The sequence below is a fragment of the Capsicum annuum genome, chromosome 9 (assembly GCF_002878395.1).
Source record: "Capsicum annuum cultivar UCD-10X-F1 chromosome 9, UCD10Xv1.1, whole genome shotgun sequence".
NCBI lineage: Eukaryota > Viridiplantae > Streptophyta > Magnoliopsida > Solanales > Solanaceae > Capsicum > Capsicum annuum.
The window spans coordinates 12,174,750-12,189,408 of NC_061119.1; the positions used below are offsets into that span (position 1 = coordinate 12,174,750).

General features: G+C 34.5%; 2 protein-coding genes across 2 annotated transcripts; one reads left to right on the forward strand and one right to left on the reverse strand.

Annotated features, from left to right (window-relative positions):
- The first annotated feature begins 3,792 nt into the window (after positions 1–3,792).
- LOC107842922 (carrot ABA-induced in somatic embryos 3) lies at positions 3,793–4,971 on the forward strand. The gene is made up of 2 exons (XM_016686975.2): positions 3,793–3,974; positions 4,649–4,971. The coding sequence occupies exons 1-2, from the start codon at positions 3,800–3,802 to the stop codon at positions 4,837–4,839; spliced, it is 366 nt and encodes a 121-aa protein (XP_016542461.1). The 5' UTR covers positions 3,793–3,799; the 3' UTR covers positions 4,840–4,971.
- Positions 4,972–8,779: 3,808 nt separating this feature from the next.
- On the reverse strand, positions 8,780–14,659 carry LOC107842923 (adenylate kinase). Its single transcript, XM_016686976.2, has 4 exons — positions 14,206–14,659; positions 10,054–10,194; positions 9,355–9,627; positions 8,780–9,162 (listed from the first exon to the last, which is right to left on the reverse strand). Exons 1-4 carry the CDS (start codon positions 14,494–14,496, stop codon positions 9,019–9,021), a joined length of 849 nt encoding a protein of 282 aa, XP_016542462.1. The 5' UTR covers positions 14,497–14,659; the 3' UTR covers positions 8,780–9,018.

Genomic DNA, 14,659 nt, shown 5'->3' on the forward strand with positions numbered 1-14,659 from the left:
CAATTTCTCCCTTATCTGCTACTTCTTCTCCAGCATCTCCACTTCCCCCTTCCCTCACCATATAAAATTTAGTTTCTAGCCGCAATTCACCTCAACCAAATGTTTCGGCCTCACCAGTCATTCTTCTCCCCATTTAAATACGCAACGACAATCCACAATAATCATTTACCAACGTCGAAATAAGTCTACTGGTCCTTTGACCCAGAACCCTATGGTATAACCCTTTTCCTCGTTACCTATCCCATCTCTATTGGCCCCACAACCTTCTCTTGTTACCCCTAGCTCTACATCAACGCCCACTCATAACATGATTACTCGATCTAAGACCAATAGCCTTAAGCCTAAGCAATTCCACACTGTTGTTCAAACCACTTCCTCCCTATCTAGAACCTTTAAGCAAGCTTAACAAGTCCCATATTGGCGTGAAGCTATGAAAAATGAATTTGATGCCTTAGTTTGGAATTGTAAGTGAGAGCTGGTACCATATGATCCTTTGAAAAATGTGGTGGATTGTAAGTGGTTTTTTCAGATTAAATATCATCCTGATGGTTCCGTTGACAGGTTTAAAGCTCACTTGGTTGACAAAGGATTCACACAACGACCTGACCTTGACTTCCAATGCACTTTCAGCCCTGTGGTAAAGCCAGCAACTGTTCGAATAGTTCTTGTGATTGCAACACAACAAAGCTGGCCCATTTGTCAACTTGATATCAATAATGCTTTCCTGCAGGGTCGTCTTGATGAGGACGTCTATATGCGCTAACCACCTGGTTTCGAATCTTTTGCACATCCGACGCATGTTTGCAAGCTACAAAAAGCTATTTATGGACTCAAACAGCCCCCCAGGGCCTGGTACACTGAACTCAAAAATTATTTGGTCACTTTGGGGTTTATTAAGTCCCAATTTGATTCTTCATTGTTCATCCTGCAGAATTTTGAGTTTATTGTTTATTTCCTAGTATATGTTGATGACATAATTATTTCTGGTAATCAGATTTGTGGTGTTCAAAGCATTATTGATAATCTTCCAACCCGATTCTCACTAAAGGATCTTGGTCCACTTCAATATTTCCGTAGTGTTGAAGTGTTGTCTTATCCTGGTGGTCTTTTGTTGTCTCAACAGAAGTACATTACAGATCTTTTGCAGGAAGTTAATATGCAAAATTGCAAAGGTGTTCCAACACCAATGGCTTCTACTTTAACTTTCCCAAAGCCCGTGGAAGATTCTCTAGTTAATGGCTCTCTTTATAGGCGGATCATCGGTAAACTTCATTACCTTTCTTTTACACGTCCGAACATAACATTTGTTGTCAGCAAACTCTCACAGTCCATGCACCAGCCCTTCATATCTCATTGGACATCCATGAAACGTCTCCTTCGGTATCTACACCAAACATCCTCATTTGGCCTCCGAATTGCCAAAGAACGCGATCACTGTCTTCTAGCTTACGCAGATTCTGACTGGGCTAGGGATCCACTTGATCGAACCTCCACCACAGGTTATGTTATTTTCCTTGGCAGCTCTCCGATATCATGGTCCTCTAAAAAGCAAAGATCTGTCTCTCGTCCCTCCACAAAAGAAGAATATCGGGTTGTTGCAGCTACTGTTTCTGAGACCAATTGGCTAACAAGTTTACTCCATGAGCTTCGGTTTCGTATCTCATACATTCCTCGGATATTTTGTGACAATGTTAGCACCACCTACATTTGTGCCAACCCGGTGTTCCATAGTCGGATGAAGCATATTGCTATTGATTTTCACTTTGTTCGTGAACAAGTTCAAAACAAGGACATCGCAGTTCAACAACTCGGCTGATCAAGTGGAAGATATACTGACCAAACCACTTCTAAGAGTCTCTTTTGTCAAGCATATTTCCAAATTGGGTATAGTTGACACCACCAACTTGCGGGGGCATAGTAACGGATAATTACTAGACACCTAGTTATTATAGAGTTCTTATAGTTGTTGTAACTTTAAGTCTATCCTTGCTGATATAGGTCTTGTATATAGTCTTGTACAAATTCTTTAAAACTGTAGTCATTCAATTAATAACATATGATTCTTTCCCATCTTCTACTCTCCATCACTTTAAAACTGACAGTAAATACAATCGTCACAAACATGAAACAAGAAGAAATAACAGAGATACAATACCTAGACAGAAATACTATACACTAAAAAACCAAAGGCACACATCTCCCCCAACCCGCCTAACTAGAAGCTCCAACCTATGCACAAGGCCCTAAGACTACTAGCCAAGCTACGCCATAACACTCCTAACTACTGACTACGACTCATCCATACGCACTAGTCCCCTATCTTAATATGCGTCCTCCAAACCTTCCTATCTAGGATCATGCCCTCAGTAAGCTATAACTACTCCATATCACGTCTAATCACCTCTCTCTCCAATATTTATTCGGCCTACCCCTATCCCGCCTGAAAATCATCCAAGGTCAACCTCTCACACCGACGAACTAGGGCATCAGTGTCCCTCCTCATCACATGTCCAAACCATCTCAACCCCACTTCTCACATCTTGTCCTCCACCGCTGCCACTTCCGTCTTCTCCCGAATAGTCTCATTCCTAACTCTGCCACTCCTAGTAAATTCGCTCATCCACTGCAACATCCTCATTTCTGCCACCTTCAACTTTTGAATGTGAGAGTTCTTGACTGGCCTACACTCCGCTCCATATAACATAGCCGGTCAAACGGCAACTCTATAGAATTTTCCTTTACGTTTGAAAGCCACTTTCTTATCGCACAGAACTCCCGAGAAAGCCTCCATTTCATCCATCCTGTTCCAATACGATGTGAGACATCCTCATCAATCTCTACATAACCCTGAATCTTAGACCCAAGATATTTAAAAATATCCCACTTACAAACCACTTGGAAATCCAACTTCACTACTACCTCGTACTTATGCCTCAAGTCATTAAACTTGCATTTCAAGTATTCCGTCTTGATCCTACTCTGAACCCTTTAGACTCCAGGGTTTATCTCAAAACCTTCAATTTATCATTAACACCTCCCTGCGTCTCATCAATCAAAATTGCATCATCTGCAAATAGCATATACCAAGACACCTCTCCTTGTACATGCAAGTTGATACAAACACACATTTATAAAAAAAAAAAATAGTCAAATCTTGGTAACTTTCCATTATCAACATCAACGATTATTCCATACTCCACATAAACTTGACTCAACGGCCAGAAAAATCAAATCTTGATAGCACCTTGGATGCGGCCTAATAGTTAATAAAATGGATAAAAAATTATGAGCTCTCAATTTTAAATGGCATCCTATGCGCAAATCTTGGTGCACACAGTTAATTAGCTAATAACTTGATGAAATTAGGGAAGGTGAATACAAATTTATCCGAACACACGTTTACAAGAAAAAAAAAAAAAAAAAGTCAAATCTTGATAACATAAAACAGTAAACTTCAAATGCCCAAAAACAAACAAAAAAAATAATGCATATTTAATGGGGCCCATTGACTTTCAAATAATAATTTCTTTTAGTGTAGAAAAGATTGTTGCATATATTTTTCTTTTTCTTTTTTTTTTCTTTTTGTGTGTGAGACACTTGAGTTAAATGTAGTTGCATGCATGCATGCGGTGGGAAAATCGTAGAGGTGACTCGTGTCTGCCAGCATTGTTATTGAGTAAGGCACCGCATGTCTTTCTTTTGCCACGTATCTTACTTATACTAACAAAAAAAGCCTCTTCAGTACAACTGCCACATATATATATATATATATATATATATATATATATATATGGGGTGCATGAACAGGTTAACTTTCTTATTGTATATTGTAAAGAGAGAGAAAGAGGGAGAGAGAATGGCATCAGAGCAAGAAGAACGAGCTCAACTTGATGCAAGAGCTAGACAGGGAGAAACAGTTGTTCCTGGTGGCACTGGTGGAAAGAGTCTTGAAGCTCAAGAGCATCTTGCTCAAGGTTTATCACGACATTAGTTTTGTTTTGTTCTATGCAATATTTGTTGATTTATTATTCAATCTAATCATCCTATTCTACATGTAGCACATATTTTTAGTTTGAGAATAATCTTAATGATATTTATAGAAGGTTAGGGTAGAAGGTTAGTATTATTTTAGGATATTGTATTATTTGTTGTATCACTTGGTGAATCTTGTGTATGGTATTATGAGGTGTGGTGATTTCTGTTGTGTTTTATCCTTTTTGCTATTCTTTGTTTTAGATTGACTTATCTTGAGTTGAGATCTATCTAGATTGATTTATTTTGAGTTGTGGGTCTATCTAGATTGATTTATCCTTGAGCCAGGATCTATCGCGGAAATAGGCTCTCTACCTCACCTCTACCTCACTTTTCCTCACCTTTGAAGTAGTGATACTAACCTACCTCACCTCTGTATATTTACCCTTCACTGATTTTACTTGGTGAAAATATACTGATATGTTGTTGTTAATGATATTTATAGAAAGTCACAAATCTGGTGTGCTTAGCTAAGTTTGAAAAAGTTCTCTCCCCATTTCTAATTGGATACATGTGTGGCACGATTGAATTTTGAGACTCAATTAATTTTTATTTTGTTTTTAAAAATTTTTAAGTTATTAATTACTATACGTAATTTTTAAATGCACGAAATTAGGGAGAAGCAGAGGAGGGCAAACAAGAAGGGAGCAGCTAGGAACAGAAGGGTACCAAGAGCTGGGACAGAAAGGAGGACAGACCAGGAAAGAGCAGATAGGTAAAGAAGGGTACAAAGAAATGGGTCGAAAGGGTGGACTTAGTACCAATACTAATAAGTCATGTGCTGCTCAACAAGACCTTGGATCTTGATTAATCCATGTTTTAGCACTTTAATATATATGCCATTTTAGTTTTATGTTTTTCCTAGTCTGATCGATCAGCTATGTATTACAGTCAAGTTTGGTTCTTCTTAGAGTCCAGTTACACTACTAAAATTTGATAGCCGTCTTCTTTCTGTTGTCCCTGCTGTAAGGGATTTAATTTATTTGTTTTCGCTTTTTTCTCTGCAAAATTTTAAAAATAATTTCAATTTATATTCACGATCAAATCAAATATCAAACTCCACTTATTATTTTCATGACCAACATGCCCAAACGAGGTCTCTTTCGAAAGTTTCCAAGAAGATGACGTGTACAAATTGAGGCCTAGGAGGTGCAATATATTCCACGTCATTAGTGATTATCCATGTAAGCATTGCTTGCGTGGACAAAATCTAAGACTAGACAGACAAAATCTGCACGTGCCAGTTGGCATCTCGTGTCCTAAAATCGCAAGATACTTAGCAGCAAGACACGTGTCAATTATGGAATCATTTACCTACCAAGACGTGTACATATATAAGAAAAAATTATAAATCTATAATACATTTTCGCGAAAGATTTTAAAAAATAATTTATGTTCTTACATTTAAAAAATAATTTGTACTTCTTACGTTTCTTTAGAAGTTTTTATAAAACGTCTTTGTTAAAAGTCTCTATAAAACGGTCTATGTATTCTAGAATATATGATAAAAAAGAGAAATTTCTAAAATATATAATAAGAGCTACTAAAATAACTAATAATTAAGGGGGAGTTAAAAATAGATGATAAAAAAAAAAACATATTTGTATAAATAAAACAACGGGATCGTTGGGAAAACAAACTAACAAATTTTGTCATACGGCTTTCAGGCTTTGCACCTTTTGAGGAAATGTTATTATTTAATAAAATAATAAGATATTACATTGATTTTAACATTAGTTTTTATTTAATTTTAAAACATACCTACAAATGCACTACACTATTGATATTAAAATAAATAAATAAATAACAACTTATATTTTGTCAAAATATTTTTCGTAGAATATATTTTTCTTCGTACTAAATATGGTTTTGCCATAAGGTTAATTAGGCAGAAATGCAAAAGGAAATACTCTCTCTTTGGGCAAAGGCTTCAAAGTGATATCAGACATAAGATCAACAAATTAGAAACTTGTCAAAACCAAAGTCACAGAGTTTTTATAATATAATTTATTAATTTCAAAATGTATAACTTTTAAATTGAATACTATTAAATTGGAGGAAAATGTAAATTTTACATTTAATGAGTTGAAGGTAGTGAGTTCTTAAGAATATAAATTTAAAGACATACAAGTTACGGTAAGAAGGTATGAGAGGTTGACAGAGATAAATCTATATCGATTAGCAGATAGTTGCTCGAGTGATTTCTTTCTTTTAAGGGAGAGCATGAATTTTACTTATCAATATTATTATTATGCTATTACTATCTCTTTCTTTATTAAATTGAATTACAATAATTATATCTTTTACGTTGCTATCTGTATTAATTTATTCTCAGTATTTTTATTTCTATAATAATTTTATCCTAACTTTTACTCTTTTATTTGAGATCACTTTTTCGGATCGAGGGGCGATTGAAAATAGTCTATTTAATCCTCAAAAAATGAGGGTAACATCTGCGTAGACAGTGGCGGAGCCACCGTGAGGGGTTCGGATGAACCTTCTTAGACGAAAAATTATACTATTTTTATATTATTTTTACATGGATAAAAATATTTTTATGTATATATAATAAATGTTGAACTCCTTCGTCTAGTCCGTATATTTATTTTTGAACCCTCTCGATGAAATTCTGCCTCCGTCACTGTCCGTAAACCCCAACCTTATCGAGATTCATATGTTGTCGTTGTGGTTGAGAGTGTTACAAGTTTGGTTTTTTTAAACACCCTCCAAAAACAAAAAAAACTCTATATATGAAGAAGATAAGAAAAAAAACTAAACACTATTCTTTGGTTTAGTTATATTGTACATTCCATACAAAAATAAGCATGTCATTTCTCAAAGTTATATTGTACATTTAAGCAAAAATCTATAACTTAAAAAGTCGATATGTTTAAACAAAATAAATAAATCTTGCTTCAATTATATTATTCTTATTGAATTAATTAATATTAGCTCATTTTTAATGGATATATTAGGCAATGATTTAACATCTACCAATAAATAGTACTCTTTTTGTCTTGTTATCACTTTAATAATTGATTTAGAACTTTCCTAATCCATGAAATTTTCTATGTATTTCTCTTTTTTACCCTTTCTTTTCATGCTATTGGCTTATACTTTGACACGTTTCTTTTCTAGATTATTAGTTTGGATAAGTTTATTTTCCATGACAAAAAGATTAGTTGAATTATTCATTTTAATGTTTGGTCTGATAAAGAATGTTGATGTGACATTGGGATGTCTGTCTAATAAAGATTTTTGAGATTTATATATACTTTTACACTTAATTTCAAATAAATAGTACTAATTGAATTCAAATATTTAATAGATATTTTGATACATATATTATTAGATTGTTTGTAATAAACAAATATTTTGATACATACATTATTCATTATTGTATGTTTGACATGTCATTTTAAAAATTATTATGTGTTGGATGTTTTACCAAACTAAATTTTTCACACGAAGTTACATTGTGTAATATATAAACGTAAAAGAAAATAGTATTATAGAAAGTTACTTTCTGATGAAGGAGGTTCAATCGAATCTTCTTCCATTTTGTAGATCCGTCCCGGCTAACTTAACGTGGCAAGTAGAGGGATAAAGAAAATCAAGAATGAAGATAGTGGAAATGCAACAAAATGAACATAACTATGTATTCCTCCACAAAATTCTTATGAATTCGAGTGTTCAAGATTTAAAATATAGTATAAATAGTAATTTTGGACCTATTACGTAGTATAATTTTCTATGTATAGAATGTAATTTTCTGATTCCGCCACAATAATAAGCATAAAGAAGAAGCAGATGATGATGAAGAAAATGCAAATGAAGTTACCTATTCAATGGAATGTTGATGAATGAGTTGTTCTTCACTTTCTTTCACATGCAATAAAACAGAACAAACTATTTGGATTGGAGTTCGATCCAAATAGAAATTAAAGAGAAAATGTTGTGCAAATGACTAACTTATGCATGTATCAATGAAATTCAATGTTGCCATAGAAAACTAAACTTTGTATGTACCTAATATGGTTACAATATTCTTGTTGGTGTTTGTGAACATGTCTCACATGGAAAAGAAAAAAATAAAAATAAACTACTTACAAGTTGTTTCGTATCGGATCTCAAATTCTCTATAGCATTTCCTGAACAGATGATACTCTTAATAGTGTAAGTTCTTTCAGAAAAATCAGGTCGACAACATCACACTATGTTAAGAATATCGCTGAATAGTTTTAATCCAACGATTCTCTTCTTCTCTTTAACAGGTTTATAACTCGGAATGTATGGACTTGCATCTCTATCTTCCCCGGGGCGGAGCCACCTTTAGCTCAGGGGTTCATCCTAACCCCCATCAACGAAAAATTATACTATAATTTATACATGATAAAAATGATCATTTATGTATACATAATTGACATCGAAAACTTTAGGCTATTTCATACGTCTACTTCTGAACTCCCTTAGTAAAAATCCTGACTCCGCCCCTGCCTCCCCAGACATCAATATTAGGCTTCGTCTTACCCACACATCATGCGTTATATGTCATTACCCATTGAACAAATCTTGAGGCAATAATATGAAGCCAATTAACATCTTTTAGTTGAAATTGGAGCAACATGATATGCAAAACATGCACCAAGTAAAACCATATCAGTTGTTTATATTAGATTATGTCATAATTCTAAAAGTATTTAATCAGAATGTGTCATTACTATAAGGTATAAGCTTATTACACAAATGGAAAAATAATCATCTTTATAACTCTTGCTGAAACTATGGTACAACAAACCTCTTCATAAAAAATTGAAATCCAACAAAGGCAGCCACCGTATTTTGTTACGGCTTCAAAGTACACTCAATATAGTTTGTTATTTGACTTAAATTAAGAGAAAAAAGAAAATAGAAGCGAAACCAATGAATATGTTCTTTTCTGCAAAATTGTTAAGAGCGCGCACAGATATGAAGCAGCTAATGAAACTAAGCTGCAGCAGACAGTTTATGTTCCTGCTCATCGAGGTTGAGAACTTCCAACAACTTGGGCCATGATTCTGGGATACCTCCAGGCAAATCAAATTCAAGTAACTTTCCTTGGCTCCGGTAGAAGTCTTCAACGGGCTGACTCTGCAATGATAAGAACGGAAATCATATAGCTGTTCTATTTTTTTTCATTTTGAAGAGAAAGGTGATAATAGCATAGATGCTTTTGAGGGAAGAAGTCGTTGCTTTGAGAATCGTTACTCATGTTAAGGCAAAAACGCTTATTTAAGTACTAGTGCACATGAAGATATTGTAGTTCAGATATTGGAACAATACCTTGTCCCAGTATATACGAAGTCTTTCCTTGACGATATCTTCTGTATCATCTGCTCGAGTGATTAACTTTGATATACACTGTGTGGGAGGATTAAGTGGAGCCATGGTGATTCTAGGAGCCCCATTTTCACCCGCGACATCAATAGATGCCACATTGAAGTTCTTTCCACATTCACTGCAAATCCTTCGGCCAAGGCATTTCTCAACCAATACGCTTTCTGGAAGCTTGAGATTAACCACCAGATCTATGTCTGTCACCTCGGTCAATATTTCCTGATGCAGAAATAGACACGAATGTTAGAGAACTTGCACAAAGCTTTGTCTAACACCTCTGACATAAATTGAGATTACACGAATGTACTAGGTGAAGTGACTAGAACGGGAAGGTAGACAATTATATATCACTTATTCATCATTTCAAATTCCTGCCACCACATACAAAGAGGGGATACACCTTTTCATAGACAAAAGAGTACCAAATCTAAATTGAGCAGTAGTACTTAGCCTCTAACTTCTTACTTTTCTCGTTTTTGGTAAGCTGGAATGACTAATTCATTCTCACTGACTTTTTTCACAGATCGCCATAGCATGACTTCCAATCTCATACATATAAGGTTTTTGGAGATAGTAGCCAAGAGCTAATACATAGACAAATGAGATTGACAGAATTTTATGCAGGAAAATCAAATGTATACTCACTGCTTGTCTCACGGTTCTAGGGAATCCGTCAAGTATGAATCCAGCTTCACCCTTAGCTTCCCCATTCTCGAGCCTCTTAGATAGTAAATTCAGTATTATCTCATCTGAAACAAGTTTCCCTTGGTTGACAATCTCTGCAAGCTGAAAGAGGATGAAGCCGATCAGGAGATGAACCGATTTTAAGTAAGAATAAAGTTGGAAACACATATAATATGAAAACAACTACGCCTCAATCCCAAACTAAAGTTGTGTCAGCTAAATGAATCCTCACTGATCATATAGCTCCATTTTGAGATTATCTCAGGCTAATATTATATACAAAAATTAAAGTATAAATTATAAGTACAAGAATTTGTCTGTCTTCTGTACTTGTATATGAATCTCAATCATGACTCAAAAGACTCCGCACAAGTATAGGAGTAGTCTTGACTTCTGACAACATCTTCTATATAATATATTAAAAGTGTGAAGACCTTTAGAAAAGTGAATTGAAATTTTTGACCTTCATTAAAATAGTCCGCTTTAGACAAAATCATCTTTTACCCTTTTCCCTACAATTAAATTCTTCAAAATAAATATACTAAATTTTTGCTACAATTAAATTCTAACCAAATTTAGCTTTTTTCTCTACTTAATTAAAACCCATGTTTTTTTCCTTACTTTGTTAAAACAACCAAATTTAGCTTTTTACTCTACTTAATTAATTTAAACCCACTTTTTTTTTCCTACTTTGTTAAACATCCGATTTTTTATTATTTTTTCTCCTATTTGTTTCCTGCTTGGTTTCTTTCAACCAAAAAATTATTTTTTTCCTACACATCCAAATTTTTGTCATTTTTGATTTGTACATTACGTTCTTCTATATAAACCCTTGAGCTTTTTCATTGTTCATCGTTATAAGCAGCTGCGATCTTTCATTATTTTTCATCTCGGCACAGTTTCAACAATTTTATTTTCAGGTTTTTGACGTTATATCATCTCTCCCTTTTGTTAATTTAAACACAATATTACTTGCTATGTCAACATAAATTGCTTAATTTAATTTAGCTTAATGTGTCATGTTAATTCAATATATTTTATTTTCTACTGCTCATAACTAACCTTCTTTATCTATCAAACTACGACATATTTCAGGTATATTCTTCTCATCTCACAAATTTACCTCTATTCTACGTTCTTATCGTTCTCTGTGTCCTTTTAGTAGAATTTATTTCAGCAATTTCTATTGCTCATAACTAAAACAAGATTCACATATTAAGGTATAATTCTTCTCATCTAATAAATTTACCTCTACTATGAAATTATACGTTCTTCGTATTATTTTGTTGCAGTTTACAGGTGATAGATGAATGTCGATCGGCTTTGAGAATTTTTTTGGGTAAAAGTTAGGTTTAATTAAATAAATTCTCCAAAAGATGTTGAATTTAATTATTGTATTTATCGTTAGGCAAAATGACCTTCTGGACCCCTGTACTATGTCGGTTTTGTAAGTTGGACACTACTACTCACATGTTTGTCATCTGGACCCCCGAACCCACTAAAAAACAACATTTTAAACCCTTTTTTGGTGAGTGTAACACACTCTCCCCCACGTCAGCTGCCACGCCTGACACATCTGCCATGTCATTTAAAAAAATAATTAAAAAAAAAGTATTACATTAAATTCCAAGTCATTTTTAAACTGCTACATAACAAATTAAATATTAAAACTAATTTAATTAAATAAGAAAAATTTATAAATTGTAGAAAAATTTGAATAATCATGTTTTTATTTTTGCTCACAAATTAAACATCAAATCCATTCCAAATAATTAAAATTTTTCTCCAACTAATTTAAATTTTTAACTATAAATTCATATATACAAACATAATAAATTTTTTATTTTTAAATTTGATTTTTAACAAATTCACAAAAAATTTAATTTTTTTCAAGCGAAATTCACTAATTTGTTTCAATATTCATTATCACTCACTTTCAATTTTAATTTTAATCCCCAAAAAAATAAAAAGATTTCAAATTTAAATTTTAATTAAAAAAATGAAAAGAATTGAATTGAGGGGGAAAATTAAAATAAAAAATAAAAAGTGAACACGTGTGTGTGGGGGGGCTGGGGTGGAGTTGGGGGGCGGGGGGCTGGGCTGGGCTGGTAGGGTGTGTGGGGTTGGGGACGGGCTGGGGTGGGGGTGGGGAAGGGCTGGACGGGTGTTGGCGTGGGGTGGAGGGGCTGGAAGAGGCTGGGGTGGGGTGGGATGGGCTGGGTGGGGGAGTGGGGACGGGCTAGGGTGGAGTGGGGAAGGGTTTTCTTAAAAATATATATATATATTATTTTAAAATTTTTAAAAATATTTTTAAATTAAAAAGATGAAGGAAAAACAGAGCCTTTTTTTTATTTTATTTTTTTAATATTTTTAATTTTTTTTTTAAATTATTTTATGGAAGGGGCTGGGGGTGGGGTGGGATGGGGCTAGGTGGGGAGTGGGGGTGGGAACGGGCTGGGGTGGAGTGGGGAAGGTTTTAAAAAAAAAAAAATTATATTAAAAAAAAACATTAAATTTAAAAAGATGGAAGAAATTTTTTTTTTAATTTAATTTTTTTTAATTATTTTAATGTAAAATTAGCCAAAAATTGATCACCACTCGTACCCCAAGCGAGTGACTACACTCTCCTTTGTCCTAGTCACCATTTCAATGCCACATAGGCAAGGTCAACGGTCAAAGAGCGTAAAACGTTATTTTTTAATGGGTTCAAAGGTCCAAATGACAAACATGTAAGTAGAAGCGTCCGGCTTACAAAACCGATTTAGTACAGGGGTCCAGGAGGTCATTTTGTCTTTTATTATTTAAACAAATATCCTATTTAGTGTAACGTTTGAACTCAATAAAGTGAGGTACACGCGCGAGGCGCGTACACCTAAACTAGTTATAGCATACACAGACATATATGCTATAAAACATAATAATGACCAAAACTAACTATGCTGGTTTACAAATCAATAAACCAGATCAAATTAAACATATTCGACTTTTACATATATGGGTTTTGTAGGTTTTTTCAACTCGCTGTCTCTTTTTTCATACTACAAGAAGCTTAATGGCACTTATCTACCCTTTTTGCCTCGGACAACATAGGAGTAAGTAAACATACAGATAAACCAAATCCCTAAATTGTTTATCACAAACTTTTTCTCGGACATTATTCGTTGATACTTTCTCGGTTTCTACTCTCCCAAACTAGATCAATTCTAGTGTACCATACCCCAATTCCATATCATAAGGAATTCTTTTCCCAATCTTTGGTTCTCCATATGACCTAAAGACTTCCTCCATCCTCCTTCTTACGGGACCAAGGCATATAGATCTAACCTCTTACTAGCACCAGATAAGACTTATCAAAGAGTTATATCATTATTGAATCATGAAGTTGACATTTTTATAAACCTTATCACTACCTTTGTGGGCAAAGAGACTCAACAACGACAACAACATACCCACTCTAACCCCATAAGTGCGGTCGGATCCAGGATTTTCACTAAGGGATTCGAAAAATAAAACAATATAGTGCCTAAGATTCATACTTGCAGTGTTGGAACCTCAAAATAAATTTTGAACCCCCTAAACCACTAAGCCAACCTCTCGTCATGTCCACGGAATTCAAAATCTATATACGTACGTAAAAAAAAGTAATTTTTGTCTAGGGGTTAGGGAAAACATCCTCCCGAATCTCAAGATCCGCCCTTAAGGGAGGATAGAATTTACGCAAACCCTATCGCTTTCAATTAATGACAATATACAAGCTCAACTATGAACAAGAAACATACTTGTTTCAACAAAGGACCCAAAATTTTCAACTCATCACGTACAAGATCTCCAGTAGCAATATGTGGAACTCCCAAAAGGGTCGATAGACGACGAGCATAGGTACCTTTTCCAACACCAGGACAACCCAAGAAAACCCATTGGACAGTTTTACCCTTAGGTTCAACGCTATTAGTAACAGGATTTATGAGGGTTAAATTGAGATTCAAAAATCTAAACACTCACATAAAAAGGTAAATCTTTTTGTCCAAGATTCGCCCTTAATAGACTGTACGCAAATCTTATCACTTTGAATCAATAACAATATACAAGCTCAACTATGAACAAGAAACATACTTGTTTGGACAAAGAACCCGAACTTTTCAGCTCATCACGTACAAGATCTCCAGTAGCAATATGAGGAACACCCAAAAGGGTCGATAAACGACTAGCATAAGTACCTTTTCCAACACCAGGACAACCCAAGAAAACCCATTGGACAGTTTTACCCTTAGGTTCAACATTAGTAGTAACAGGATTACGAGGGTAAGATTGAGATTTCACAGTTTCCGACACAGCTGCAGTAGAAAAATACCTACTGTATGACGATGATGATGATGATCGGAATAGGCGGATCATGGCCGCCATTGATGGGTAAGTTTTTGAGGTTTTCTTTCTTGGGAAATGTGGAAAGGGCAAAGTGGGAAAAAGGGGGGAGAAATAAAGGAGGCGATTTTTTCCTAGTAAATAGGAAGAGTGTGGAAGAATTCTAGGGATTGGTTGTTATATGGGTCATGTGGGTTGACCCAAA

Coding starts and splice junctions, on each gene's coding strand:
- LOC107842923 (XM_016686976.2), bottom strand. CDS start 14,496: ATGGCGGCCATGATCCGCCTATTCCGATCATCATCATCATCGTCATAC. Junction 10,195..14,205: donor CGGGTTCTTTGTCCAAACAA/GTATGTTTCTTG, acceptor ATCCTCTTTCAG/CTTGCAGAGATTGTCAACCA. Junction 9,628..10,053: donor CTAGAACCGTGAGACAAGCA/GTGAGTATACAT, acceptor TTTCTGCATCAG/GAAATATTGACCGAGGTGAC.
- LOC107842922 (XM_016686975.2), top strand. CDS start 3,800: ATGAACAGGTTAACTTTCTTATTGTATATTGTAAAGAGAGAGAAAGAG. Junction 3,975..4,648: donor TCAAGAGCATCTTGCTCAAG/GTTTATCACGAC, acceptor GCACGAAATTAG/GGAGAAGCAGAGGAGGGCAA.